Genomic DNA, 26,492 nt, shown 5'->3' with positions numbered 1-26,492 from the left:
TAATTAAATGAATATAAACTAGTTTATAAATGATTCATATACATTAAAAATTATTATTTTATATTAATTACTTACCACTTGGTGCTTCCTGGTTTTTGAATTCTGAATACTCAAGAGTACCTTACTATTGATCCCGTGAGAAGGCCAGACTTTGATAGATTAATTTCCTGTTATAATCCTATTTGGAGAAGGCAATGGCAACCCACTCCAGTACTCTTGCCTGGAAAATCCCATGGACGGAGGAGCCTGGCAGGCTGCAGTCCATGGGGTTGCGAAGAGTCAGGCACAACTGAGTGACTTCACTTTCACTTTTCACTTTCATGCACTGGAGAAGGAACTGGCAACCCACGCCAGTGTTCTTGCCTGGAGAATCCCAGGAATGGGGGATCCTGGTGGGCTGCCGTCTCTGGGGTCGCACAGAGTCGGACACGACTAAAGCGACTTAGCAGCAGCAGCATAATCCTATTTTGGTAGGCAGGTTTATTTTTGTGGTTCACCCTTTCACTGAAAGTATAGCCCTTGCAGGTGCTCACTTCGTGGAAGATCTCAGTTCTAAGTCCTGGCTCCTGCAAGCCCAAAGCTTTGTCTCCAGTTCTTATATTATTATGAAAAACACAAGTAACCTGTAATTCTCTGGTTTTATGCATTTTATTCAGTTTTTTACTACCAGAATTTACTTTCTCCCCCAAGCTCTGCTATGCATGCCATATCATATTTCACTCAGTATGACTGGTTTTTCAGATTATCTAGCTTGCCATATTACACTGGAGAAGGAAATGGCAACCCACTCTAGTATTCTTGCCCGGAGAATCCCAGGGACAGAGGAGCCTAATGGGCTGCCGTCTATGGGGTCGCACAGAGTTGGACATGACTGAAGCGACTTAGCAGCAGCAGCAGCCATATTACATAAGTTCTATTTATATATTCATGGGTATAAATACACAGAGAATGTACCTTTAAAACCTGAAATTTTTTCCTGCCATGAAGGTAAATTGTCATAGATATTAAACAACTTGTCAGTGGCTTATTATGTTGACAAGTTGATACTGGGTGAAATAGCTAAGAATATTAGGGATTATTTTATTATGCCACTTTAGGCTTTCATATAAGATTCATAGAAACACATACATTTAGTAAACATATAGCTAATGTAGTATATAACTTCATCTACTGGCCAAAAATATACTTTTTTTCCCTGGATAAACTTCAGCAAAAGATTCTTGTCTCTTGTAGCAAAAATGGAAGAAATCAACAAAACTTTAAAAGAACTTTAAGTTGCTGTTTGCAGACCTGAGTTTTCTTCGTTAGCAGCATGGTTATACTATGGTTGGTGGTTGCAACTCACCATAGGAGTAAAAGGGAAATTTCCATTTTCTTAAATTTTTATTGTCAGGTGAGACGCGGGCATAGTAATGTTGATCAGAAAACAAACACAAATACTGGCTAAAATCAGACTGTAAATTATCTCAATAAGATGTCATGAAATATAGGCAGTGCCTAGGATAGCACTCTTTGGGAATTACACAGTTTTATTTTTATGATGCAAAATACAGAAAGCATATTCTATAAGCTAGATCCTTAGAAAAGTTTACTAGTATGGATATGGGATCTAATTTTGTCCCTTTCTTGGATTTTGTTTTATGAAAATGTTGAGAAAGTTGTTTGGTTTGGTTAACTTCAAATCTTTCTCCAAATTTCACTTTCTCAGTGAGGTGTATCCCCCTGTATAATACCTCAGCTTACTCTTCTCCTACTGCTGCCTAGGCTCAGACACCCAGTCCCCTTATCCCACTCTACTGCTTTTTCCTACAGCATCTATCCCTTCTAATATGCTATATTCTTATGAAATTCTGCTTCTTGCTTTTTGTCTGTCTCCCTCTCACTAGAAAGTTAAAATCTACCAAGGGCAGGAATCTTTGTGTTTGTTTACTAATAAGCTGCCAGCAACTAAAATAGTATCTGGGGCTTTCCTGGTGGCTACGTGGTAGAGAACTCACCTGCCGATGTAGGAGATATAGATTCGATCCCTGGTCCAGGGAGATCCCACAGGCTGCGAAGCAACTAAGCCCATCTGCCACAACTACTGTGTCTGTGCTCTTGAGCCCACAAGTTGCCACTACTGAAGCCTGAGCACCCTAGAGCCCATGCTCCACCACAAGAGAAGCCACCACAGTGTGTGTGTGTGTGTGTGTGTGTGTGTGTGTGTGTGTTAGTCGCTCAGTCCTGTCCGACTCTCTGCGATCCCATGGATTGTAGCTCTCCAGGCTCCTCTGTCCACGGTGAGAAGCCCACAAACCACAGCTAGAGAGTAGCCCCAGCTCTCCTCCGCCAGAGAATAGCCTGCACAGCAATGAAGACCCAGCACAGCCATAGAAAAATAAGTAAATAAAATAGTATCTGTCACTTAGTAGGTGCTCAAAAATTGCTCATGATGTAAATAAACAATTTTTTATTTCCCTGTTATAAATCAGAGTGATGATTCAGGGCCCCTCATTTCCTTACATAGATATATGGATACAAGTGTGAATGGTGTATGCCAAGCACATTGATTTCACTGAAAGAAAGCTATCATTCACAGGACACCAATTACCATTTTGGGGGAGCATAAACTGACCTAGCCTTTAAGTGTCTTAACATCTTAAATTTGTTAGGAAGTATATGGTAATTTTCCTTAAACAATCTCTGTTCTAGAGCAACAGAAAAAATACAATGTTCTGCACTTGGGAAAAGGTCATACCTCATTTTTTTCCTTGAGTTTTGTGATCATAACAATTACGGGACTGTCCTCCTGCCAAACCATCTGCCAGAAATCATTCACGGTGTTGATCATGGGGCCCTGTGTGGCGATGAATGCTTTCTCTTTGCCACTGTAGCCCTAGTTTGAGAAAAAGAAAGAAAAAATGTTGGCTTTGAAGTCCATGCCTTGCACTGAAAGTTTAGGTGAAAGATCTTCAAAACAGAACAACTCTGCAGGTCCAAAAGCTATACACTTTTGAGGCTTCATTGATTCGAGCACCACCATTCTGGTGGTTGTTCTGTCAACAAGTCGAGCGTAGCACATGGTACTGAGGGTTGTGAAGCACAGTCCTCCCCAGAGCACCTCAGAGGGAGCACCGTGGCCACAGACACACAGGAAGGGAAGACCTACTGGCATTGATTATGACCAAGTGAGCAAAACAAAACTTGCTAGCAACCAAGTTAAATTAAAGTTAATCTATTCTGAGGGGTTTAAAAAAAAAAACAAACCCCAACAATTCCAGACAGTAAATCAACATGCTTATCAGAAAGAAATTTAGGTTTATTTACTTACCCTAATATAATTAGCATTGATGTAAGTGCTCAAAGAATCAGTGACATTTTTCGGTCTTAAACATACTCTACTGAGGGGATCTAATGAAGAAAACAAGAAAGAATAGGTTAACCAGATTTACTCTTTTAAGTTTCTTAGAATGTCAATGGGGCTTCCCTGGTGGCTCAGATGGTGAAGAATCTGCCTGCAATGCAGGAGACCTAGGTTCCACCCCGGGGTCAGGAAGATCCCCTGGAGAAGGGAAGGGCAACCCATTCCAGTATTCTTGCCAGGAGAATCCCACGGACAGAGGAGCCTGGCAGGCTACAGTCCATGGGGTCTTAAGAGTCAGACATGACTGAGCACATCTATCGTCACTTTTCTGTGTGTACGTAGAGTACATACTCTAGTCACAAGGGCCGAGGGCAATCTCCCAACTACTCTACATTCTTGCAGATTCTGTGCTTTTGCACATATTGTTTGCCTGCCGTCTCTGCATGGGCAAGTCGTCTTCATTCTTCAGGGCTCAGTTCAAGAGATACTTCCTTCCTGAAGTCCTCCCTTGTCTTCCTGGCAGAATTAGGCATTCTCTTCTTTGCTCATGCTGCTTGAATTTTATTTTAGTATTTAACATCTTGTATTTTAAGTGTTTCAATTCTTTCTTGCCCTCAATGGATTGCAATGAGCCCCTTGAGAACAAAGGCTGTCTTTAATTAACTTTTATATCTTTTGTGATTTCTGCTTGATATGTGGCTCAGAGTGGGTTTAATATCAGAATTAATTTCAATTAGAAAGAGTTAAAATAATGCTTTTCTTCCAGATTTTTCTCTTTTCATAGCAAAGGGGATGAGAAAACTTCCATTTCTTTTCAGTATCCACTGATTTTAAAAGTTTCCGTGAATGGCCTAAACCACTCACACTTGAAAAGAGGCCCACTTCCTTCAGTTTTTGTAATGCCTATGATGTATATGATTTACTGAGAACTCAACCTCAAAATTGCTTAGAAGCAGGTTCCTTGTCAAGCTAAGCTAACTTTATGTTGAAAATTAGTAATTTACAGTATTTCCAAATATTTAGAGATTTTGAAATACTTAAAAAAACCCCAAGAATACAATATATGATGGAGTAGGAGAAAATGAAAATGAATTGATGCTTTTTTAAAGCTAGTTTGGTCTAATAAAAAGCCAAGTATTAAAAAACAAAATTTTGTCATTATCATCATCATGTACTATTGTTTTCATCTTTACTGTTATAATTTCATTCATGCAATGCATGAATTCAGTGTTACATTGGACACTGATCACATTTGCTCCTCTCTCCTGCTCTTCTCTTTTTATTTCCTTTGCTTTCTTCCTTTCATTCTTTTTCCCTTCCCTTCTTCCTTACATCCTTTTCCTTCCTCCCTCCTTCCCCCTCTTCTTCTTTCCTTGTTTGTTTTTTCCTCTCTACACACACACACACACAGGGCTGGTGTACAGAGCACATGAAAGTCTGCCCTCTTCTCCATCTCTTTAAAATACCCCTGGCAATCTTAAGTCTTCTATTTAATAGACAAAATGATACCTGGATCCTGATATTTTGATTAGAATCATATCAGATTTTGTCAAAGGTTATACTGGGCTAACTCAGTGCACATGAATTTGAGCAAACTTGAGGAGACAGCTGACAGAGGAGCCTGGCGTGCTGCAGTCCTTGGGGTTGCAAAGAGTTGGACATGACAGCAGCTGAACAACAACATGCTCGTCTGCAGATTTCCTCGTCAGGAAGAAATGTGCTTAAGGTTTGAAGTCAGAGAGGAAGCTATTAGATAAAGCGTATCACTGCTAGTGATGGACAAAGGCAGAGATGAGAGGAATAGGATAGTTCTCAGAGATGAATTCAGGAGAAGTGGGAGATGGACGGATGGGCAGGGACTGGTCGCGCCCTCAAGGTGATTGGGAATCATCTTCAAATTTGTTGTGGAAGAGAGAGAAGAATCTAGGCCTGCTTTGTCCAATATGGTAGCCACTAGCCACGTATAGGTAAATTCAAGTTAATTGAAACAAAGCAAAAGTTAAAAGTCAGTTCCCTGGGACTTCCCTGGTGCTCCAGTGGCTAAGACCCCACGCTCCCAATGCAGGCCGCCCAGGTTCTATCCTTGATCGGGGGGCTAGATCCCACATACTGCAACTAAAGAGCTTGCATGTCGCAACCCAGGATCCCACATGCCACAACTAAGGTGCAGCACAGCCAAATACAATAAACAAACATTTTACAAAATAAAAATAAGCTGCTTAAGAAAAGTCAGTTCCTTGGGTGCACTCACTTTACTTCAAGTACTTATTGCCATATGCTGCTAATGACTATCTCGTGGGAGATACGGGCTTCCCAGGTGGTGCTAGCGGTAAAGAACCCACCAGCCAGTTCAGGAGACCAAAGAGACACAGATTCGATCCCTGGGTCAGGAAGATCCCCTGGAGAAGGAAATGACAACCTACTCCAGTATTCTAGCCTGGAGAATCCCATGGACAGAGGAGCCTGGCAGGCTACAGTCCATGGGGCCACAAAAGAGTCGGAAGACTGAAGTGGCTGAGCACGCAGCACACACGGGAGATAGGGAACGTTTCCCTCATTGTAGAGCTTTTGTGGACAGTGGTGATTTTGCCAGTGCAGTGGTGGTTATTATGTGAAAATAGGGCTCTTCAGTACTCTGTTTCTGAAACTGTAAATGTTCCCATAGGTAGGGTTCTTATTTTCTGGAATTGTTTCTGGGATTAATGATGAATTCACTAGGAAGATAAAGAAAGGAGAAACTAACATCCGCTGAGGGTTTACTATTTGTTGGAACTTTCCAAGCCATTTCCCACATATGATTATGTAATTCTTTCAACAGCCTTATAGGGTAGTATGACTATTACTATTTTTAAGGGCAAAGAAAGGCTGGCACAGAAAGATGAAGTAGCCTGCCATAAACTGTAAATATTTTTGCCAGGATAGGAAATCAAGTCTAACTCCAATATTCTGCTTGAGTCATACAACTTGTTGCCTTAATGAGTGGTTCACTGATTTGCATATCTACTCTGTTTCAGGCACATAATAAAATAAAACAGAAAACATAATGTAAGTAGGAAACATTAAACTTTACATTTTTAAATAAAAAGTGATGACCAGAGTAACTAGGATTTTAAAATTTGATTTATATTGTTTCATAGTTGTACAAAAAAACTGCATGGAAGAAATATACATAAAAATTCTTTGTTGTACAAATAATTTCACACTGATATCAGTTTTTTCCCATTGCTCTTGCAATTAAGACATGAAGATATTCTCATCACTAATATGTTTATATTATAAAATAATTTGATATAAATTTGACATAAGCACTTTAATCTGCCACTTAAGAATATTCAGAGCCAGGCTGACATTTTACATAGAAAAAAAAAACAACAGCTACATTTTAGTTAGTTCTTGGCCATCCACATTTCTGCTGCAAAGCATCCTCCAAATTACACAGTCTCACTAATATGCACAAGCTGGAAGCTTTTAAACTTAAGAGTTTATTGTAGGTTAAAAAAGAAAAACAATATAATATTTAAAAGCTTATGCATTTAAAAATTATTTTATGTAATGTTTCAAACTTATCCCATCATACAGTCTAAAATAAACCATAAACAGCAGATTTTCATATTCATTCCCATCTTTTCTGATGATTTTCCAACCAATGATGTGACTTGTCCATGCTATATTTACTAGATTATATCTTGCATGACAGGGGGTTGGGTGGGGTATTCAGGCTACAGACATTTTCAACAGAAAATCCGTCATTTGCAACATCATTTGTCAGCACAGGTGCCCTGGTTCAAGTGACCCACCCAGTTCTGGGAATGGAAAAGCTGACACAGGACTATGAAGCAGTTGTCTGATAGCATCTGGGCAGGAAACAGAGAAGGCTGAACTTTAAAATAGTCCTCATAATTTCCAAATCCTTCTGAGATTGTGGTGGTTAAGTATAATAATCGCAACGCATGTTTATGCCCTACTTACTTATGTTTGGTAAATTTGAGATGAAAAAGCCTGAGAGAGATACCAGATGTAACACACAGCACTTTCATTCCCTTCAGCCAATTATAGTTACAAAATACCTTTCAACAATGACTGTATCTTAGGTAAACAGGTTTAACTATAAAGACCAGTTAAAAATATGTTACTGGGAAGTAACTATTACAATGTGTTTCCAACTCTAACAGAAGGGGAAGCCCATGAACACTATTAATGGTAATTCTTGCTCTATTAGCACAAATATGGAGAATTTGGAGGTTTATGAATGAAATAATTAACTGAATTATGAAGACTCTACTATTTCAATGTTAATACTTTGAAACAAACCTTTGGGGCTCCATCTTTCCAGAGTTATTGCTGAGATGTCTATGGGTTTTGTCAAGATCCCAACCCCATCTGTTTGTTTAGTGATTGACAATATTGCTTCCTCTCCAAAGTATTTTTGCCTTTCTAGGCAGAATTAATTACTCCGGCCTCCTACAGCACTTGGGCAACACTTCCATTCTGGCTGTTGTTGTTGTTGTTTAGTTGCTAAGTCATGCCCTTTGCAACCCCATGGACTCTTACATTGGACATAATTACTTATTTACATGTATCTTCTCTGGTCCATGACCTCTTTGATATTATATGATTTTCCTTATTCTTTCCTGGTTCCTGGCATTTAGCTCACTGCTTGACATCGATAAATTTCACAGAGTTAAATTTAATTTTAAAATAGTCTAAGCAGTGTTTCTCAAAGTGTGGTCTTGGTATCACCTACATCAGAATCACCTGTTTGCTACAAGTACAGATTCCTGGGCCCAAGAGAACCCATTTAAACAGAATCCCCAGGGTGGAGCACAGGATGCCACATTTTTAACAAGGACTTGGGTGATTGCTACGCATAATGAAGTCTTTCCGTAAAAGCATTTTTTTTTGAGACATAATTCATATACCATACAATTCACTTGCGCGAGGTGTACCATCACAGAGTTTATTTTTATTTGTTTAATTCACAGAGTCGTACAACCATCAGTGATGAAAGGCATGTGGGCAGACGTGTTTGGGTTTGAATCTTGCTTCTTTAATATCTATAAATCTCAGTTTTCCTCCTCTGTAAGAAATTAACAATAATATCTTTCCGAGTTATGAGAGTAACACTGAGCACTTTATCATGTGCAAAGCACTGGGCTTTACAACAGCCCTGTGAGGTGGATATTACTACTTTTATCTCGCAGATGAAGTCAAGGAATTTGCCCAAGGCCATAGAATAAGCGCAGCAGCTGGATATGAACCCCAGCAGTTTGGCTCTGTAGGCAGCCCTACAGACTCTTCTGTAAGGATGCGAGATAAATATTTCTAGCAAGGGCAACATTTTCATTATCTCCCAAACAAACTCCATACCCTTTTCTTTTCTTTTCTCATGCCTCCCAACACTTGACAGCAACTATAGTTTCTGTCTCTACAGGTTTGCCTAACTGGACACTTCATATGAATGGCCTCATGCTATATGAGACTGGACACTTCCTATGAATGGCCTCATGCAATACGAGGCTGTGATGGCTTCTTTCCCTTAGCATGATGTGTTCAGGGTTCATCCAAGTCGTAGCGAGTATCAGTACCTCATTGCTTTTTATTGCTGAATAATACTATATTCATTAGGTGATGAATATTTTGGTTGTTTCTACCCTTCGAACTATTACGAGTAATACTGTTACAAACATTTGTGTACAGCTTTTGTGTGGACACATGTTGTTATTTTTCTTACATATATACCTAGGAGTAAAATATCTGAATCATATAGTAACTTTAGGTTTTACCTTTTGAGGAATTACCAAACTGTTCTTCAGTAGCTGTAGCTACCATCAAAGTATGAAGTTTCCAGTTTCTCTACATCCTTGCCAACTCTTTCTACTGTCTTTTTTAAAATTATAATCGTGTGGATATGAAGTGGTATCTCACTGTGGTTTTGATTTCCCTGATGCCTAAAGGTGTCGAGCATCTTTTCATATGTTTATGGGCTATTTGTATATCTTTTACGGAAAAATGTCTACTCAAGTCCTTGCCCATTTTAAAATTGAGTTATTAGTCTTTTTATAATTGAGTTATAAGAGTTCTTTATTTATTTTAGACACAAATCCTTTATTAGGCGTATAATTTATAAATTTTCCTGCCATTTTGGTTCCGTGTCATCTTTTTAGTTTTTTGATGGTACCCTTAGAAGCACAAAACTTTTTAATTTTGACCAAGTTCAATTTATTTTTTCCTTTCATTGCTTATACTTTGGATGTCATATCCAAGAAACCATTGACGAATTCAAGGTCATGAGGGTTTACATCTGTTTTATGTGAAAAGTTTTATAGTTTTTGTTCTTACATTTAGAATATACATTTTGATCATATTTTGAATTAAATTTTGTATGCTGCGTGAGGCATTTTATTTTATTTTTTGCATGTGGCTATCCAGTTGTCTCAGCATCATTTATTGAAAAGACTATTCTTTTCCCTCGAATTGTTTGACACCCTTAGTGAAAATTAATGGACCATAATGTGTGCTACAGTAAAGTTTAGAACCATGTGTCTACTGGAATTGTGAGAAGACCATCATAATAAGAGTAATACAAGATAAAATTATTAACCTTAGCCCATTCTGATGATTATTAGCTTTTTTCTTTTTCTGGCTGCACCACTTGCAGGATCTTAGTTTCCTGCTGCTAAGTCACTTCAGTTGTGTCTGACTCTGTGCAACCCTATAGACAGCAGCCCACCAGGCTCTCCCGTCCCTGGGATTCTCCAGGCAAGAACACTGGAGTGGGTTGCCATTTCCTTCTCCAATCTTAGTTCCCTGACCAGGGATTAAACCTGGCCTTAGCAGTGAAAGCACTGACTCCTAACCACTCCACCTCCAGGGAATGCCACTTTAATGATTATTAGTCTTGAGCTGCGTTTGCAATTCCAAATTTGGCGTGTATGGGGAAATTGTGAGGATGGGAAATGTTGAGGGAGGGGTACAATGCAAACTATTGAATTCAAGAAACTTACTTGGCAAAATGGTCTTATAGCGATTTTTGGTTCCATGACGTGGAATGTCAATTTCTTTGGGATCCACAAAGTTCATTGGTATTTCCTGCAAAAATAAGTGATATCAAATACTGTATCTAATGCTCCCACAAAGAAAATCTTCATGGGGGGCCATCTGATCCAGAGCTCTATTGGACTTCAAAGTCATTTATAAAAAAACAGACTAACACCTCTGGTTTGCCAACACCCTTCCTTTCCTAAACACATCAGCTGCACCCTGACAAGCTGACTCTAAGAAATGGCTTTGTGTGTTAGATAGTATTATTCAATATGTAGTTTTTAAAGAGACATAGAAAAGTTTGGTTAGGTTTTAAGAATCCTGTTCTGACATAATTGCTGGAAATTTATAAACAGCTGGCTGAAAATTTTTTCAACAGTGTATTTAGATTTCTTCCAATCTTTGTGTAGATTTAATACTAAATTTTTTTATTATGATAGATTCTGTCTTAACATTAATTGTGACTCTTTTAGGATTATGAAAAACTTCCCCTCAAATGGTAAATATAAAGGGCATTTTTGTTGATTTAAGTAATAATGATATGATGCATTTTTGTATTAAGAAATGGTTTTTAATTTTACTGTTCCATTTCTGGTTGTAAATGCAATATTTGTAGTGAAGGGCATTTAGACACTGTCTTCTAGCAATTAACAAGAATACAAATATATTTATTAAGTCAGAATATATGCCAAATGATGGAGGAGGGAACAATTAGAGCAAGAGTCACTCTATATGTTAGACCTAAAAGGTGAGCATCTGATGCTGACTGGAACAAAGGAAACAATAAGCCAAATTTTTCAAAAGTTTCTAAACAAATTTTTAAGGAGTTGATTATACAAAACGGTATGTTCTCTAACTTAAAATTCTGCAGAGGATTGCTTAGATAAATGTAAATTAAAATACCTTTTATCCCTGGATCACATAAAATAATATTTTTGTTACCTACACTTTCTCAAAAGAAAATAAAACTTGACAGCCTAGTATTCATTGAAACGAAAGAACTTATCTACAAATGTATTTAAATAGTCCTTGTTTTCAGGCAATCTGAAAATTCAAGAAAAGCCTGACTACACTATGAATTTAATACTTGGTCCATAGAGAGGAGTAGCTTACTTTAAAAACATCATTTCTGAAACTTGCATTATTTTAGATATTTATAATATATTCCTGTTCTTTGCTCCAACTAAATAAGTTCACAGTTTCAAGTTACCAAAGTAAGGAAAATTGTTAACTGTTCAATAGAAACCACTTGTTCATGCTTAGTAATTTCAAACAGGTTAGTCTGTTTTGGCAAAGCTGTGATTAGCTCCATTCCTCCCATTCTTTCTTGTTTTCTGACATACACAATTTATCATCTTCCAGCATTCTCTCTCTATTCCTTGTTGACCTCATCTTCCCTTTCAGGGAAGTAGTCTATGTTAAAGGCTTATCTCATTGCAAAGAGCCATCTGCAGTTCGAGAAACATACCTTTGGCCACTTACATGATCATGGATTGGCTTGTTTATCCTCCCAGGTTTCATTTTTTTCATACATAAAGAGATGACATACTATAAAGTCTAATTTTAAAACTGCATGCTTAATATTTTACATTGGACACTTAATAGGTGATGAAAGTAATAGATCAAACCTATGGCTGGCTCAGGAAAGGGTGGTTGCAAACACCTGAGTAACACCTCAGAGTGTTCAATTCATTATACCCAATGGATATGGCTTAAAATGTACAACTGCTTTAAGATGCAAGTGGTTCTATAAAATGGATATTCCCCTTGGGAAACAGTTGGACCTAAGAACGTCTAATGTGTCTCCATGCTCTCTGGATAAAATGTGTTTTATGCATTAAGTTATCACCAGCAACAACAATGGGTCATCATCATCTTTAGCTGAATGAAACTCACCATTATTTTTAGCCTACATTCAGTCTTCCTTTTGTGTTTCTTATTTCATTAAAAGGCACTACATGTACCCTGTTGCTAAGTCTAAAAATGGGGGTGTTGTTCCTAACCTCCCTTTTCCTTGGCTGACTTACCTCATTAAGGCCACTTCTTGTAGACTCCTATGGACTCTTCCAATTTTCACTGCTACTTTAGTTTTGAGTAATCGCAGCTTCACAGGATAATCTCTAGAGTCTCCAAAATACCTCTTTCTAATGCAGACCCTACTGCTGATAGCAATTTTTTAAAACTTTTTATTTTATATTGGAGTACAGCCCGTTAACAATGTTGTGATGGTTTCAGGTGAACAGCAAAGGGACTCAGCCATGCATATACATGTACCCATTTTCCCCGAAGCTCCCTCGCATCCAGGCCTGCCACATAACATTGAGCAGAGTTCCCTGTGCTATACAGTAGGTCCTTGTTGGTTCTCCATTTAAAAGACAGCAGTGTGTACCTCTCGATTCCAAACTCCCTAACTGGATAGTAATATTTTTTAAACACAAGATAAATCCAAACCTTTAGTAACATATTAAGTCTTAGATTTGTTTTATATCCGAGGCTCAATTTTTGTTACTTCCCACCTTAATTTTAATGCTCCTGTCAAATTGAACAATTTAATTCCCCGAATAGTGACAAGCAAGCCTGCTCTGTCATCCTGGAATGGTCAGCTCCTTTTTGCTACGTCTTTGCCTGGCCAGCTTCTATACCCTCTGCCTTAATTTAGGTATTACGTCCTAGTTTGAACACTCCCCAGTAGTTGATGAGATGCAGGGTGGACCTGAAATCTTTGCACTTAACCTTTAGAACTGTAACCATTTTACTCTGAGCTGACAGTGTCATTTTAGAATGTGCCTCTAATGGCTAGAATATCAAAATGCCTCCTGAAGAGTGAATAACAAACAGCAGGCTTACCATGAATTCACTTTGGAGTAAATGTGAACTTGCCACGACGTCCCTCAGCTGCGACCTTGTGAGAATTCGGCTGGCTGATTGCAGGTACTCCATAGCTACCTTCTCCCGCGGGGTTGGTATGGCCACAAAGGGTTCAACATTGCCCAAGCTACTCATGTCCAATGTAAGAGATACGTTGGACCCTCGCCTACATTGGAGGAAAATGCTATTAGGTTTAAACACTGTATGGATTGTTTTCAGCAGATCAGTTTGTCTTCCTGGATATACACATTCAGTGAGAACTATTATAGAAATAAGGACCTTCTTTTAGGGTACCATAATTGATGATAGCAATTACTGTAGCTTCTCTAAAGCAAACTGACAGTTTTGTTGTTGGAGAAACCACTCTGAACTGAGAAAATGAACTATAGTTTATTAAGGGATATAGCTGCTATGGAAATAATAAGATGGCTAATAAATGAATAAGATGGCTAATAAATTAAGTGAAAAATTTAGGAAAAGTAAATATAGCATTTGAATTGAGAAATAAGATGTAACATAAGCCTACTTTATCTGTATGTCTGAGAGTCCAGTATAAAAATTCTGTACCCACCCTAGCTAATATTTTTGATATCAATATACTATACTTTATGATTTTACTAAACACAGGAAGCTTAGAGGAGAAAAACAATCTTTTTATTTTAGTTCTAATGATTGCCATTGAAACAATTTAAAAGTTCAAAATGTATTTTTTAATAGTTTCTGGTAAATTCCTAAAAGATAACTTTTTCATTCTGTATACATACGTATATATGTTGTCCTATTATGCATGTAGCATATATGTATGTACTTACATATGTATATATTTAATTCTGTAATAAACTTACAGTAGGAAGATCACAGACCCTTATACTAAATTACAATTGAACCTCTCTCTGTGATTTCCTTCTTGTCGGGAGGCAAGGTGTGGTTCTTTCAACATATAAAGGCTCCCTATGTCCTGAACAGAAGGCGTGAGTGCCTCTTACTAACATTAGCTGTATGGAATCAAACAGCATGTGTTAAGGGTCAAATAGCACATTAAAGTGCTGCACTCAATATGCCAGCAAATCTGGAAAACTCAACAGTGGCCATAGGACTGGAAAGGGTCAGTTTTCTTTCCAATCCCAAAGAAAGGCAATGCCAAAGAACGTTCAAACTACTGCACAATTGTACTCATCGCACACGCTGGCAAAGTAATGCTCCAAAATTCTCTAAGCCAGGCTTCAATAGTATGTAAACCAAGAACTTCCAGATGTTCAAACTGGATTTAGAAAAGGCAGAGGGACCAGAGATCAAATTGCCAACATCTGCTGGAACATAGAAAAAGCAAGAAAATTCCAGAGAAACATCTACTTCTGCTTTATTGACTATGCCAAGGCCTTTGACTGTGTGTATCACAACAAACTGGGGAAAATTCTTAAGGAGATGTGAATACTAGACCACCTTACCTGCCTCCTGAGAAATCTGTATGCAGGTCAAGAAGCAACAGTAGGAACCAGACACGGAACAACAGACCAGTTCCAAATTGGGAAAGGAGGTATATTGTCAAGGCTGTATATTGTCACCATGCTTATTTAACTTATATGTAGACTACATCATGTGAAATGCTGGGCTGGATGAAGCAAAGGCTGGAATTAAGAATGCCAGGGGAAATATCAATAACCTCAGATATGCAGATGACACCACCCTTATGGGAGAAAGTGAAGAGGAACTAAAAAGCCTCTTGATGAGAGAGTGAAAAAGCTGACTTAAAGCTCAACATTCAAAAAATGAAGATCATGGCATCCGGTCCCATCATTTCATGGCAAATAGATGGGGAAACAATGGAAACAGTGACAGACTTTATTTTCTTGGGCTCCAAAATCACTGCAGATGGTGACTGCAGCCATGAAATTAAAGGATGCCTGCTCTTTGGAATAAAAGCTATGACCAATCTAGACAGCATATTAAAAAGCAAAGATATTACTTTCTTGACAAATGTCCATCTAATCCAAGCTGTGGTTTTTCCAGTAGTCATGGAAGGATGTGAAAGGTGGACAGTAAAGAAAGCTGAGTACCAAAGAAGTGATGCTTCTGAACTGTAGTGTTGGTGGTGACTCTTGAGAGTCCCTTGCACTGCAAGGAGACCAAACCAGTCAATCGTAAAGGAAATTAATCCTGAATATTCATTGCAAGGACTGATGCTGAAGCTGAAGGTACAATACTTTGGCCCCCTGATGTGAAGAACTGACTCTTTGGAAAAGACCCTGAGGCTGGGAAAGATTGAGGGTGGGAAGAGAAGGGGATGACAGAGGATGAGATGGTTGGATGGCATCACCGACTTGATGGACATGAGTATGAGTAAGTTCTGGGGATTGTTTATGGACAGGGAAGGTTTGCATGCTGCAGTCCATAGGATCACAAACAGTCAGACACGAATGAGCAACTGAACAACTGAGAGTCAAGGTCAGAGAGTGTATTTAAAGAATTTTTAAATTTAAAGGGGACTGAGATGTGTGTCCCCTGAAAACAGCAGAATGGGAAAGACTAGAGATCTCTTCAAGAAAATTAGAGATACCAAGGGAACATTTCATGCAAAGATGGGCTTGATAAAGGACAGAAATGGTATGGACCTAACAGAAGCAGAAGATATTAAGAAGAGGTGGCAAGAATACACAGAACTGTACAAAAAAGATCTTCATGACCCAGATAATCACGATAGTGTGATCACTCACTTAGAACCAGACTTCCTGAAATGTGAAGTCAAGTGGGCCTTGGAAAGCATCACTACGAACAAAGTTAGTGGAGGTGATGGAATTCCAGTTGAGCTGTTTCAAATCCTGAAAGATGATGTTGTGAAAGTGCTGCACTCAAAATGCCAGCAAATTTGGAAAACTCGGCAGTGGGCACAGGACTGGAAAAGGTCAGTTTCATTCCAATCCTAAAGAAAGGCAATGCCAAAGAATGCTCAAACTACCGCACAATTGCACTCATCACACATGCTAGTAAAGTAACGCTCAAAATTCTTCAAGCCAGGTTTCAAGAATACGTGAATCGTGAACTTCCAGATGTTCAAGCTGGTTTTAGAAAAGGCAGAGGAACCAGAGATCAAATTGCCAACATCTGCTGGATCATGGAAAAAGCAAGAGAGTTCCAGAAAAACATCTATTTCTGCTTTATTGACTATGCCAAAGCCTTTGACTGTGTGGATCACAATAAACTGTGGAAAATTCTAAAAGATGGGAATTCCAGACCACCTGACCTGCCTTTTGAGAAACCTATATGCAGGTCAGGAAGCAAGAATTAGAACTGGACATGGAACAATAGACTGGTTCCAAATAGGAAAAGGAGTACGTCAAGGCTGTATATTGTCACCCTGCTTATTTAACTTACATGCAGAGCACATCATGAGAAACACTGGGCTGCAAGAAGCACAGGCTGGAATCAAAAGATTGCCGGGAGAAATACCAATAACCTCAGATATGCAGATGATACTACCCTTATGGAAGAAAATGAAGATGAACTAAAAAGTCTCTTAATGAAAGTGAAAGAGGAGAGTGAAAAAGTTTTCTTAAAGCTCAATATTCAGAAAACTAATATCGTGGCATCTGGTCCCATCACTTCATGGGAAATAGATGGGGAAACAGTGGAAACAGTGTCAGACTTTATTTTGGGGGGCTCCAAAATCACTGCAGATGGTGATTGCAGCCGTGAAATTAAAAGACGCTTACTCCTTGGAAGGAAAGTTATGACCAACCTAGACAGCAAATTGAAAAGAACAGACATTACTTTGCCAACAAAGATCCATCTAGTCAAGGCTATGGTTTTTCCAGTGGTCATGTATGGATGTGAGAGTTGGACTGTGAAGAAAGCTGAGTGCCGAAGAATTGGTGCTTTTGAACTATGGTGTTGGAGAAGACTGTTGAGAGTCCCTTGGACTGCAAGGAGATCCAACCAGTTCATTCTAAAGGAGATCAATCCTGGGTGTTCTTTGGAAGGAATGATGCTAAAGCTGAAACTCCGGTACTTTGGCCACCTCATGAGAAGAGTTGACTCATTGGAAAAGGCTCTGATGCTGGGAGGGATTGAGGGGCAGGAGGAGAAGGGGACGACAGAAGATGAGATGGCTGGACGGCGTCACTGACTCGATGGACGTGAATTTGGGTGAACTCTGGGAGTTGGTGATGGACAGGGAGGCCTGGCGTGCTGCGATTCATGGGGTTGCAAAGAGTCAGACATGACTGAGCGACTGAACTGCGCTGAACTGAGGCGTGTTTCAGGTGATCAAATTTGGTGCCAAGTGGTTATTGTTCCAGGAAAAAGAAAAGCTGGCATATACAAGCCCAAATAAACCCAAGGAAAGAGAATACAAGCAGATAGTTCAGTTCAAGTTCAGTTCAGTCGCTCAGTCATACCATTGTATTCAGTGCCCCTGACCCCGCAGCAGGCCACTGTTGACCCACGCCTCTGCCAGAGACTCCTGGACACTCGCAGGCATGTCTGGCTCAGTGTAGCATACTACTTCCTTTAAATGGTGTTTAATGTGTATGAAGTACTACATCCAGAAACGCTGAAGTGGTTAGGGCTTAATTTTAAGAAACGGAAAATTATTAGAACACACAACAAAAAGTTCATTAAACAAAAATATATCAGTTCTTTCCTCTTATGAATCTGCTTCCAGTTGCAGCTTTGGTGTCGCTCTACATTTTGATATATAATGCTGTCATTTTCATTAATTTCTAAACGGTTCGTAGTTGTAGTTTTAATTCTTGCTTTAACTCCAGGGTAATTTAGCTGTTTGCCCACTCATTTTCCTTATTAATATCTAGTACATGAAATGTACATAGAAATCAGGATGGACTAGATTTCTAATTGTTGGAATTTCTGGATGTTTTCTTTGAGACAAAAACTATAATAAAATTTTCTAAATATTTCATACATGCTTTTACTGGCAGCTGGTTTGGCTACTATCCATGGATCTATTGATAAATATGTCTACATATCATGTATATGTACATATATACATATCTATCACATTATATATTATATTTTGATTATTCTTAAAAATACTATTCTGATCTATTTTTTTCTTGCTTTTTTCCTACTGGATTTCTTATAGCTTGAAATAGATATGTGAGTCTTTCACAGAATTGTGTTTGTTATATCTCATTATATTTCTAATAATTTTTTACTTTATATGTTTCAGCTATTATGTTGTTTAAAGAGTTCATAAATATAGTTTCACTGTAAGTTTATCAACATTAAATAAATAATTTCTCATTAATTTTGTGTCTAGCCTCATATCTGTCTTCTCTCCCCAGTTTTATTGAGACACGATTGATATATCAGTTCAGCTCAGTTCAGTTGCTCAGTCGTGTCCGACTCTTTGTGACCCCATGAACCGCAGCATGCCAGGCCTCCCTGTCCACCATCAACTCCTGGAGTCCACCCAAACCCATGTCCCTTGAGTCAGTGATGCCATCCAATCATCTCATCCCCTGTCGTCCCCTTCTCATAGCATTGTATTAAGTTTAAGGCATATTGCATAATGATTTGACTTACATATATTAAAGTGATTAACAATAAGCTTAGTTAACATCCATTATCTCGAATAGATACCAAAAAAAGTTTTTTCCTGGTGATGGGAACTCTTGGATCTACTCTCTTAAAAGCTTTCAAATATACCATAGACCAGCGTTAATAGTCATCATATTTCATATCACATAGTTAGTACATGTTTATGTTATAACTGAAAGGAGAAGGAGACGACAGAGGATGAGCTGGTTGGATGGCATCACTGACTCGATGGACATGAGTTTGAACAAGCTCTGGGAGTTGGTGATGGACAGGGAAGCCTGGCGTGCTGTAGTCCATGGGGTCGCAAAGAGTTGGACACGACTGAGAGACTGAACTGAACTTATCAAATTCACACTTCCCCAAACCCTACATCCGACTTCAAAATTTAATATTTACTACCTGCCTTTTTTGAGCATGTTCCTAAGAAAACTTTTCTAGTTCCTGTTATTATTTTTAACTCTTCTGAATCATTGTATTAGGGATTAGGGGATAGCATAACGGCCACCCCATAAAATGATGGTTGCTCCCACCAGGTTTGCCCTTTTGGTGTCTGTCAGTGGTGACTGACAGAGCTCCTGTGTTTCTGAGTAGGAGATAAGTAGTTGAGAGGGAGCAGAGGGTGGTTCTACATTCAGGCCAAGAATTTTAATCTATTTTTAGTGGGAAAGTGGTTTTAAAGTTTCTCAGTCCAGTTCTTTTGGCCTTTAGATTGCAGAAATTCCTAATTCTGATAATAGTTTGCCTATTGGCCTTAGATTTTACTATATTTGTAAGAATTTGACTTTGCTGGTTACATAGATAGTTGAATAAGGAGCTGGGAGAGGTGGCTTAAGGGACTTCTGATCAGACGCCCTTTAAAACCACTATTCTGTTCAGTCCATTTTCATCCCTAAAACACAGAAGTGTCTGCAACCTGCCAACTGAGGAACACTCAGTGCTATTAGATAATGGTTTAGTAGAAAGCAAGGTCTCTTCCAACAAGAGTGATCAGAGCAGATGTATGAACGAGAATGAATTGAGTTGGGTCTTGAAGATAAAAGATAAATTTTGAGTAGACAGTTATTTCAGAGACAGAGTCTGGCAGGAAAACAAAAGTGTGGGAGCAGGAAATGATAAGGCATCTTTGAGAAATCACGTATCAGCAGTCTGAACTAGAGTTCTGTTGTGTAAGATGTATTTTGGAACTGGGGGGCAGGGTCACGTAGGAGAGCTGAGAGAGAAGCAAGAGTCACAGAAACAAGAGTATAAAAAGACTGCCCGAATCCAGAAAAGAGAGAATTCAGAGCATCGAGTTATATCAGCTTCTATTTTGGCTTCTCGCGGCATACTCTGCCCAAACGTGGAGGATTAAACGTCTTTGGGATCCTTGTTTTATGTCCTTTTGATCTAATGTGCAAAATTTGTATCCTGCGGCTGATTCTTATTGATGTATGGCAGAAACCAACACAATATTGTAAACCAATTATCCTTCTATTAAAAATAAATAAATTAAAAAATTTTTTGTACAGATTCTGTGATAAACTGAGAGCCAAGAAAGCATTTTCATACAAACTGACTTGGTCAGGAAGAATGACTTTTGTTCGGCAAGGGAAGGAAGAAAGGAAACAAATACTATTTCTTAAACATCTACTACCTGCCAAGCACTGTTCTAAGCATTTTCACATGTGATACCTCAACTTTTAGAGCAGCTCTCTGAGGTCTTATTTTCCCTCATTTCATAGGTGAAGAAATAACTAATAGGAACATGATAGCAGACTAAAGATTCAACCCATGTTAGAACATAGAACCCAAGCTCTTTCTGCTTTGCCACACAAAAGCAAGATAAGGCGGGCACTTTGTGTTAGTCTGTGCAGTGCCCTATGTAGAGCTGGGGTCAGTTGCTGGTAGCAAAGTCAGGATTGATGCTGCTAAGTCGCTTTAGTGGTGTTTGACTCTTTGTGACCTTATGGACTGTAGCCAGCCAGACTCCTCTGTCCACGGGATTCTCCAGGCAAAAATACTGGAGTGGGTTGCCTTGCCTTCCTCCAGGGGATCTTCTCGACCCGGGATCAAACCCACATGTCCTATGGCTCTTGCATTGCTGGTGGATTCTTTACCACTGAACCACTGGGGGAAGCCCAAAGATAGGATTATTGAAGTATAATGTGGAAACAGTATAATTTTCAAGTCACAAATTCAGTCTTTACAGTCATGCTTGTCCGGGCTCAAATCCTGCCTCTCCCATGAGCCTGTGGTGGACTTTTGGTCTGGCTAGACTTTGTACATCTCAATTTCCTTCTCTTTTGTGAAATAAATAATTCAGTGTACCAACTTCAGATGATTATTATAAGGGTTAATCAGATAGTTTAAGCAAACTGCTTATAAAAAGAGATGCTTGGCCAGTGTTTAATTTGGGTCGTAATGAATAAAGTTCTATATAACGCTCACCTTCTAATACTTCTCTAAGGGATTTGTTTTAAGAGATCACTACAAAAACTCAAAAATTGTTTTACTGAGGTTAACTTTAACATTTTGAAACCAGCGGATAGAATCTATACTTCATCACTAAAGCAAAATACATCCTTCTTGATAACCTGTTTCTTTTTTTCATTTTATTACGGCAAATCCATTTCCCCTGAACCCTAGGCAGTTCCAGACCATTCTACCTCAACATCTCAGACATGTCTCAAAGTTTAACTATGGAGTCAAAATGGCACAGGCTGTTGACCTGATAGAAAACACTTTCCACAAAACACAGGCCTTATCGTGAGGGCTCGTGTACCCTGGCCATAAAGTACTGCCAGAGGATGTCATGAGCTTGGTCTCCACTTTGGTTAACTCTTATTTTTGAGGAATAAACAATATTTAGGTCAACTGAAATATAGAGGAATTAGGAAATAAAATCAGTAGAATCAACTTAAAAATGTGTACATTTCTTAGTTATGTCTCGGCTCCATAAGCCAAATGGTAAGACATGAGGCCAGAATCAGAAAGACATTTCAAAAAGAAGACAAAACAGATATAAGAAATTAAGAGAAAATTTAAATTAAGGGACAGGAAAAAAGTCTAAAAGATTTAGAGAAAAAAATCAGCAGAATCAACAGAAATAACTGAAGGAAATCTGGCCCTTTAATAAAAACTGATGCGGAAAACCAAGAACACAAAGTCTTATTAAAAACTTTGTCTCTTTTTTTGTAACATAACTCTGGACAAACTGTTTAGACCTTTTTTATGTCTCATGATTGCTCTTGGACAAAAGGGAACATAATAAAAAGTGTTATCAAGCTCCCACTGTAGCACCAATTTTTATTTATGCCAAAAAATAAATAAGAAGGAGGAAATTCAAAAGATACCGATGCAAACAATTGAAGGAAAAAGCAAATTCTTAAGGAAAGGTAAAAGGAATGCAATAAACAGCATGTTAATTACAATTAAGTAAAAAGGAAAACTTGTATAAATATTATGGACCAGAGCTACACATTCATTTCAACAAGAGAATATAAACAACTCTGTTGAGATTTTTCAATTTTTGCCTTGCTGCTCCTAAAGACCAAGAGGTGAAAAGAAAATGCAGGCTAAAAATACAAGAAGTTGAATGTTGGACTAACTCAGAAATGAGGCATTTATTTCCCTGGTAGTTGGGGCAATAGGCTGGGTTTTAGAAGCTGGATTTAGGCAGAAAAGCCAGTTTCCAGTATTGTGACCATACTCTAACCCTCACATATGGCTGCTCTTTTTGCAGTATTGCGACCACCAAGAACACTAGACTTCCAGCATGGCCCCTCATTTCACACCCAGTAAAGAATGGAAATGCGAGTAAGAGAACAAAAAGAGACAGTGATCCTTTTGCCTGGAGTCCAGGAAGATGTACTTCTGAAACTACTAGATTATGAAATTATGTTTCAGTGGGAAATCGTGGCAGCTGCTTATCTCAAAGTACTTGAAATGGGAACGGAAAAATATGCATCAAAAGATTATAAGAACTTCATACAGAATGAAGGCAAACAGCTCTTTGAGAGCTTTCTCAATCTTATTTTTTTTCTTGGTTCTGTCAAAAATAAGCAAGATTTTTTCAGAGCTGTCTTTATCAGTGTACACATCTAATTCAACTTGGTGAGAAGCAAGAAGTTGAACACCGAAGTCTTCTCCAAATCTGAGTCTGAGACCTTCAGGCCAACTTGTTCATCGTGTGTTATAATCACAGTGATCACAAATAAACTATGCTTGATAGTAAGTAAGTAAGTAAAGTCACTCAGTCGTGTCCGACTCTTTGTGACTCCGTGGACTGCAACCCACCAGGCTCCTCAGTCCGTGGGACTCCAGGCAACAATACTGGAGTGGGTTGCCATTTCCTTCTCCAGGGGATCTTCCCAACCCAGGGATTGAACCCAGGTCTCCCACATTGGAGGCAGACGCTTTAACCTCTGAGCCACCAGGGAAGTGCTTGATTGTAAAGGTGATCTTAAGATCCATGACCACCAACTTGATTTTTCTTAGTTCACTTTGCTCATCAAATTTGTCCACATATTTAGTTTTCAAGAAGATTTCTAATAAAAATGAAAGAAAAAGAAGTTTTAACTCATTTGAATAACAAAGGAAAAACATGGAAATAAAGAAATAGAATTCCTTTAGATTGACTGGCCTCCACAGTTCTCTGAAACTCCAGATTCTATGATTTTTAAGTTCCACAGGTTATGATAGTAAATGAATAGTTTGCTGTTTCCCTCCATTTCTTTACCTTTAAATAAATTATATATAGTGCTAACCCTCATCCCGGATCACGAAGGCAATTAAAAACAATAGAGGATATGGATGCTAATTTTAATTTTAATGCTAATTTAAAATGAAAGTGAAGTCACTTAGTTGTGTCTGACTGCGACCCCATAGACTGTAGCCCACCAGACTCCTCTGTCCATGGGATTCGCCAGGCAAGAATACTGGAGTGGGTTGCCATTTCCTTCTCTAGGGGATCTTCCTGACCCAATTTAAACTGTGAATTAAATTCAGAGCTCTTGGAAAATTAAATGGTGACATAAATACAGTATTACTAATATCTACAAGCTGAAATGAATGATTAGGTATTGCGACCATCTATAATAAAATTCCCCAAAGGAAAGACATATGTTAAGTATGAAAGACATCAGACCCAGGAAGATGACAAATCAATTTTGCTCTGAAGTAAGAAGAAAAATCTTATAATGTAGAGAATATTTTTTGGTGTGAGAAATGATTGATTTCCCTACTTGAAAGTACCTATTTCACTAGGTAGAATATTCTTGTTCTTTTTGAGGGATTAAATATTTTTAATTCATACAATGATATCTGACCTTTTACATACGTACAGCATGAGGCAAAGTTTACTACACCCTTTTTAATTATAAAAAGTAAAAATCAAAACAATCAGTAAAAAAAATAAATTGAACTTGTTACATTGTTCTTTGAGCACTGACCTTGGAATCTGAGTTTCAATCAGTGTTCTGCAGTTCACTTAAGCTTTTTCAGCCTTAGACTCCTTCATTTGCAAATAGGGATAATAATAAAACACATGGGATTGGTTCACAAGATAAAAGGTAAAGAAGCAAAAATATGCAAACATTTCTAGCCTACTAACTGGCACATAATATATGAATGACTATAATAGTTAATAATGGTAACATGGGAATTCTTATTGCACTCCATGCCATGACTGCCTGGGAGTAAACGGCATACACTGATACACGTTTGAAGAAGGTAAGCTCAGGAAGCTGGTTAGTGATGGAGAGTCAGTAGCAGCATTACATATGCAAAGTCAGTGGTCACCTAAGTTGGGACCATTTTTCATTCCGCAAGCCCTTAAGATTCTTACCACTTATCCTTAAAATTAATAACTTTTTTCAGATTCAAAAATAATGCATCACTATAAAAATTAAAAATATAAATAACAAAAAGAAAACTATCCTATAATACAAACACTAAGAGTAATTGTTAATAACATTTGAAGTATCTGTCCTTTAAGTTTTATACATGTAACATGCATGAAAAAATCTAGATTTTTTTTTCTACATATTCATTATGACTTGCTTTTTATTTAACTAAACATATTTTGAATGTCCTGTGTCTTCAAATTTACTTGAACATTAATTGCAAAGATTCCATAGTACTCCACTGGATGGATGTATCATAGTTTACTTAACCAATACCAGAGGCTTCCCTGGTGGCTCAGATGGTAAAGTATCTGCCTACAATGTGGGAATCCTGGGTTCAATCCCTGGGTTGGAAAGATCCCCTGGAGAAGGAAGTGGCAACCCACTTCAGTACTCTTGCCTGAAAAATCCCATGGACGGAGGAGCATGGTAGGCTACAGTTCATGGGGCTGCCAAGAGTCAGACATGACTGAGTGACTTCTCTCTCTCTAACCAATACCTTGTTTTTGGACAAGAAGTTGTTTTCAGATTTTCACCATTATAAACTGGACTGCAAATGAACATCTTTAAATCTAATGTTTGTGTATTTCCATGGGCTTCCTTGGTGGCTCAGCTGGTAAAGAATCCACTTGCAAGGTGGGAGACCTGGGTTCGATCCCTGGGTTGGGAAGATCTCCTGGAGAAGGGAATGGCTACCCACTCCAGTATTTTGGCCTAGAGAATCCCATAGACTATACAATCCATGGGGTCACAAAGAGTTGGACATGACTGAGCAACTTTCACTTCACTTCACTTTGTGATTATTTTTTAGGTCAAGAAGTCTTAAAAACTAACTCAAAATCTCTGAGTTTGGATAAATCACTGGATAGAAAGAACATGGAAGAAGCGTGAAGACTCACGCTCACTGACATTGAATTAGCTCAGACCCTCTTCATATCTTGCTCTGATCTATGTAGTAGATTCCTAGCAAACTTTCCTAACTAAAATCTCCTAGTCCAATACATTTTCTTCCAGATTTCATCAAAATGATGTTTGACACGCTGGCAATATGATAATAAAACCCACACATAGCTGCCCTTGGACATAAAATGCTTTCTCATTTATTCCCTATGCGTTTCCCCAGCCTCATCTCCTCTGGCATCCTTATCTAGATCTGTGCTCCAGGCAGGTCAATCAACCTACCACGCTGCTTTCTATGCCTGAAATGGGTTTGCCCCAGTTCTTTCAGATCCAGTTGCCCAAATGCTATGGTCTCTATCCTTGGAATCCTCTTAACAATTTTTTCCCCCAAAATGTCTCAGTAATATTATATTCACTAGAAAGGATTTACCCTAAAGTGTGAATTCCTTGAGGGCAAAGAATTTGACTTTACTCTTCCCTCTGTGTCTAGTCTTAAACACATGGAAAGCAACATGTTTGTCATTTGCATGTATAAATAGTTGCAAGTGAATTGGTGAGGGTAATGCTATGTGTAGTCACTGTGCTCTGCTAGCTTTTTCAACTCCCTGAAAACAAAGGAGGTGGGGAATGATGTTAGACAGGAATTTGAAAATTTAGAATGGAGAAGCCAAGCTTATCTAGGTACGGTAAACATTACAGTAGGTATTTAGTTTGAGTCTTAATGAATATCAGTGAAGTCTGAGCATTAATATCCTAATGTGCTATGGTGATTCTGTTGGTAGAAAAGAAAAAAAAAAGTAGTGCTTTGTCTTGTATCCAAGTATGATTAATTTTTTTACTCTTTTTTTTTTTGGCATTTGTTATTGTTTTGACTGTCACTCATGGTGAGGAGGCTGTTTCCC

General features: G+C 38.4%; 1 protein-coding gene across 3 annotated transcripts in view; it reads right to left on the bottom strand.

Annotated features, from left to right (window-relative positions):
* PTPRR (protein tyrosine phosphatase receptor type R) overlaps positions 1-26,492 on the bottom strand; it is a 278,703-nt gene that overhangs the window by 46,285 nt on the left and 205,926 nt on the right. For all 3 annotated transcript variants that reach the window (XM_004006456.6, XM_060412780.1, XM_042246912.1), the window contains 4 exons: positions 13,232-13,418; positions 10,348-10,432; positions 3,311-3,390; positions 2,738-2,875 (listed from right to left, as the gene is read on the bottom strand). In XM_004006456.6, the coding sequence (XP_004006505.2) occupies positions 2,738-2,875; positions 3,311-3,390; positions 10,348-10,432; positions 13,232-13,418 (490 nt within the window). The remainder of the gene's footprint in view (positions 1-2,737; positions 2,876-3,310; positions 3,391-10,347; positions 10,433-13,231; positions 13,419-26,492) is intronic.

The sequence above is a fragment of the Ovis aries genome, chromosome 3, assembly GCF_016772045.2.
Source record: "Ovis aries strain OAR_USU_Benz2616 breed Rambouillet chromosome 3, ARS-UI_Ramb_v3.0, whole genome shotgun sequence".
NCBI lineage: Eukaryota > Metazoa > Chordata > Mammalia > Artiodactyla > Bovidae > Ovis > Ovis aries.
This window is presented reverse-complemented; position numbering and strand designations above follow the sequence as displayed.